This window comes from Eretmochelys imbricata, chromosome 1 (assembly GCF_965152235.1).
Source record: "Eretmochelys imbricata isolate rEreImb1 chromosome 1, rEreImb1.hap1, whole genome shotgun sequence".
NCBI lineage: Eukaryota > Metazoa > Chordata > Testudines > Cheloniidae > Eretmochelys > Eretmochelys imbricata.
This window is the reverse complement of record NC_135572.1, coordinates 2,051,251-2,055,290: the sequence shown is the minus strand read 5'-3', so window position 1 is coordinate 2,055,290 and position 4,040 is coordinate 2,051,251. Positions and strand designations below refer to the sequence as shown.

At 43.4% G+C, this 4,040-nt stretch overlaps 1 protein-coding gene across 1 annotated transcript; it reads right to left on the bottom strand.

The window, feature by feature from the left end:
* Window positions 1-2,825: 2,825 nt before the first annotated feature.
* Window positions 2,826-3,824, bottom strand: LOC144277666 (olfactory receptor 52R1-like). The gene has a single exon (XM_077838606.1). It carries the CDS (start codon window positions 3,822-3,824, stop codon window positions 2,826-2,828), a length of 999 nt encoding a protein of 332 aa, XP_077694732.1.
* Window positions 3,825-4,040: the final 216 nt, after the last annotated feature.

The window sequence follows — 4,040 nt, the reverse complement described above, 5'->3', positions numbered from 1 at the left end:
CCTGACTAAATGGGAGGCTTTTAACTAGTTTCAGCCAGCCCCTGATTGGCTTCAGGTGTCCCAATCAACCTAGCCTTCTCCCTGCCTTCTGGAAAGTTCTTAATTGGCCCCAGGTGTCTTAATTGACCTGGAGCAGCTGCCATTTCACTTATCCTGGTACCAGGGATTTGTTTAGCCTGGAGCTAATATATCTATCTCCCACTACTTTTCTATAGCCATCTGGCCTTGCCCTGTCACACTATGTAATGTCTTAGGGAAATGGTGTATGTACCTTTTTTATGTTTCTCTGCCTTCAGTGGGAGATTTTTCCATAATAAAAGTTTTGTTTATCTTTTAATGTTACATGTAACCCTAGTCTATACAAACCCGACATATGATTCTGTACTTTATACATTGTTACAGTTCTATCATTAGTCCATGTGGTAAACAGTGTCCTCTTCCAAATTTTAGATATGAATTATTTTTGGTCTGGTTGGTAATTCCATTTAAAGAAAATTGCAGTTGACAGGCGTGGTATTTTAAATGGTTCTTGACCTGCTTTTATTTTTTCTTGTACCCAAGTCACTGTTATCTGTGAAGTTTTAGCCTTTATAGGCAAGTCTGAGTTTAGTCCCGCCATAACAGTTTGATCTACTGCAATGATTTGTGTCTCTTGCGACAAACCTGCCTGTGACTCAGTTTGAACTGCAGCAATCAAGCAGAAGTGTAGGATTAGTGTGGTTGTGAGTGGCATTTTTACTGTTTCTGTCACTGAGTTGTTTTGTGTTGGCTTTCTTGCACAATTACCATCTTTGGTTATTGTGCCTGTGGAGATATTTCCCTCGCAATACCGCTTTAGCTCATTCGCATGGTAATATTTATCTACTTTTTTGTTACTTTGTACAATTTTAATTTGATACACAGAGGCACTTAATCTGTCCACAATAGTATATAGCCCAGGTTGTGGGTTACATAAATTGTGTTCGGTTACACCATAAGATAAAATCATAACTTGGTTTCCAACCTCCCAAGAATTTTTTTCTTTGATTTTTGTCAAAATAGGCTTTTGCCTTTCATCTAGATTTTTCCAATTTTGCAGCTACCTGCAAATGGAGCCGGTTCTGATGTTTTTGTAATGCTTACAGATCGGTTTCAAGCTTTAGTCCCTTTAGCTGTGTGCCACTGGCATGCCATAAAAGATGCTCTGGCATGTGCATAGTTTGTTTAGTTATAACCTCAAAGGGTGTACAATTTGTGGAGGCAGTTGGAGTTGCCCTGAATGCCATTAACATGAGAGGAATCAGGGTGTCCCAATTGCATCCATTAGCATCTACCACACTTGGCAGCATACATTTGATGGTGCGATTTGTCCGCTCTACCATCCCTGATGATTGAGGTCTGTATGGATTATGCAATTTTTCATGCACTCCTAACAATAATAGGCATTTTTTGAACACTTGTTCAGTAAAGTGTGTTCCTCTGTCTGACTCTACCCTAGCAGGGAGTTCCCAGTGAGAAAATACTTGTTCAATTAAAACCTCTGCTTTTAAAGGAAATGCAAAAATTGACTTTTTGGTAAAGGTTCCAAAAAAACAATTTGCATAGCCTGCCATGGACCTTCATATACCTGGGATCTTAAAGGAGCATTCTTTTTTTGTGGGGATAGGATTATTTTGAGTGCAAACCAAACAATTTTTACAGTACTGGTGTACACTTGCCTTCATGCATGGCCACCCCCAACCTATCGGGGGGAGGCGCTGCATGGTATTTTCCACCCCTTGATGGTATGGCATGTGCCAAATAGATAATTTGCCTAGCTTTGCATGCTTGTTTGTCCAAATTCAAGCAACTCTGTTTTTCAAGAGATTATAGAGTGGACCTGCAATGTGAGCAAAGTTAGGGATGAAGCCTCGATGGTATCCTGCTAAACCTGAGAAAGAATGTAAAGAAGCTATGGTAGTGGGCATAGGTAATTCCCAAATTGCATTCACCTTTTGCTGTGCAGGTGATCAACCTCCTTGAGACAATGTGATGCCTAAAAAGGAAACTTCTGGAACCATGAGTCATACCTTTGTTGGATTACACTTTAATCCTGTGTCCTTGATGATTTGAAAAAGTTCATTTAGACACTCCAAGTGTTTCTCTTGAGTTTCTGTTGCTAAACAAATGTCATCTACATATTGAAATAGAACAGATGGTTTAGAAAACCTTGACAAAATTCATTTCATTTGCCTATGGAAAATGGCTGAATTATTATCTACCCCTTAAGGTCAGACTTGAAATGTAAACTGAATCCCATCTACTGTGAAAGCTAATGTTGGCTTTCCTTAGACACATGGTAGAAGAACATTTTGCTTTGGGATTGATAGATTTAATCAGGTCAGGCTTTTTGGATACAACAGCTGAACAAGCTAGAGTCACTTGATTCAACTTTCGATAGTCAATAGTAAGACGCCATGACCCATTTGGTTTTTATACTGGCCAGATTGGAGAGTTGCATACTGTTATACACTCATCAATGATTCCCTGCTGAAGCAATGATTCAGTGGTTTTAGCAATATGAGGTGAGGCCTAAAAAATTGGAAAATTTGCCCTTCCTTGGAATGTCTGAAATGGCTCCCTTGCAAGCCACAGGGGTGTGGCCTCGGCCGAAGAGGAGGCACAATTACCAGCAATTAGAATGGCGGCAACTCTATGACTTGTGCATAGACCGATTTCCTAATTTGCCAGACCAGCTCAGCATAGTGAGGTTAGGAAAAGAGTAAATGTCTCTCTGACTGTCCAGCACCATGTCACCTGCCAGCTCCGCATGGAGGTCTGAGAGCCAGAGCACCAGGAGAAAAAAATTAGGTTCTGTTATGAGTAAAGAGCCAGAGCAGCCTGTTCCGGATCTGTTTGGTCCCCACTCCGTAGATGATGGGATTTAGCATGGGGGGCATCAAGAGGTAAACGTTGGCAATGAGAATGTGGAAATGCAGGGGCACATTCTGGCCAAACCGATACATGAGGGAGAGGAAGAGACTTGGGATGTAAAAGGCTAAGATGGCACAGAGGTGGGAGATGCATGTACCAAAAGTCTTGAGCCGGGTGTCCTTTGTGGGGAGGCTGAAGATGGCTCTGAGGATCTGGGTGTAGGACAGGGCAATAAAAATCACATCCAGACCAATCACACAGAATACCACAAAAAGGCCATAGTAACTACTGATGCGGGTGTCGGCACAGGCCAGCTTCACCATGGCTATATGTGCGCAGTATGGCTGGGGGATGATGTTGGTTTTGCAATATGGCCACTGCCTCAACAGGAAGGGATAGGGCAGTGTGACCATTCCACTTCGCAGCATCACGGCCAGTCCAATCTTGGCCACCACGGAGTTTGTCAGGATGGTGGAATGTCTCAGGGGATGGCAGATGGCCACATAGCGATCCAGAGCCATGGCCACGAAGATCCCAGACTCCATCCCTGAGAAGCAGTGAAAAAAGTACAGCTGGATGAGGCAGGATCTGAAATCAATCTCTCTGGAATTCAACCAGTATATTGCTAGCATTTTGGGCACAATGGACGTAGATACAACCAGGTCGGTGATGGCCAGCATGCAAATGAAATAGTACATGGGCCCATGGAGACTCGGCTCTGTCTTCACGGTGAACAGGATGGTGAAGTTCCCCAAGATGGCTATGACGTACATGGTGCAGAATGGGATGGAGATCCAGACATGGGCGGCCTCCAGGCCAGGAACACCCAGCAGGATGAAGGTGGAGGGGTTGGTGAAGTTGCTTGTGTTGGAATCTGACATGGAGTAGGGGAAAAGGTGTCCAACTCTGAGGCAGAACGGTGTCTCCTGCATGTACCGTATGTTCCCCCAACTTCCTGTATGTGCCCAGGCCTAGGGTGATGGTCGCAGTACAAATGCCTGGGTGGAGAGACAGTGTTAATCTGAGACACTACATGCACAACTGGAGGCTGTTCTCCTGGGTGAGGCAGATTGGTAGCTATTCACACACTGAAAAATGACATTTTCATTATTCAGAGAAATGAACTATGAACAGCAGACCCCTCTAAT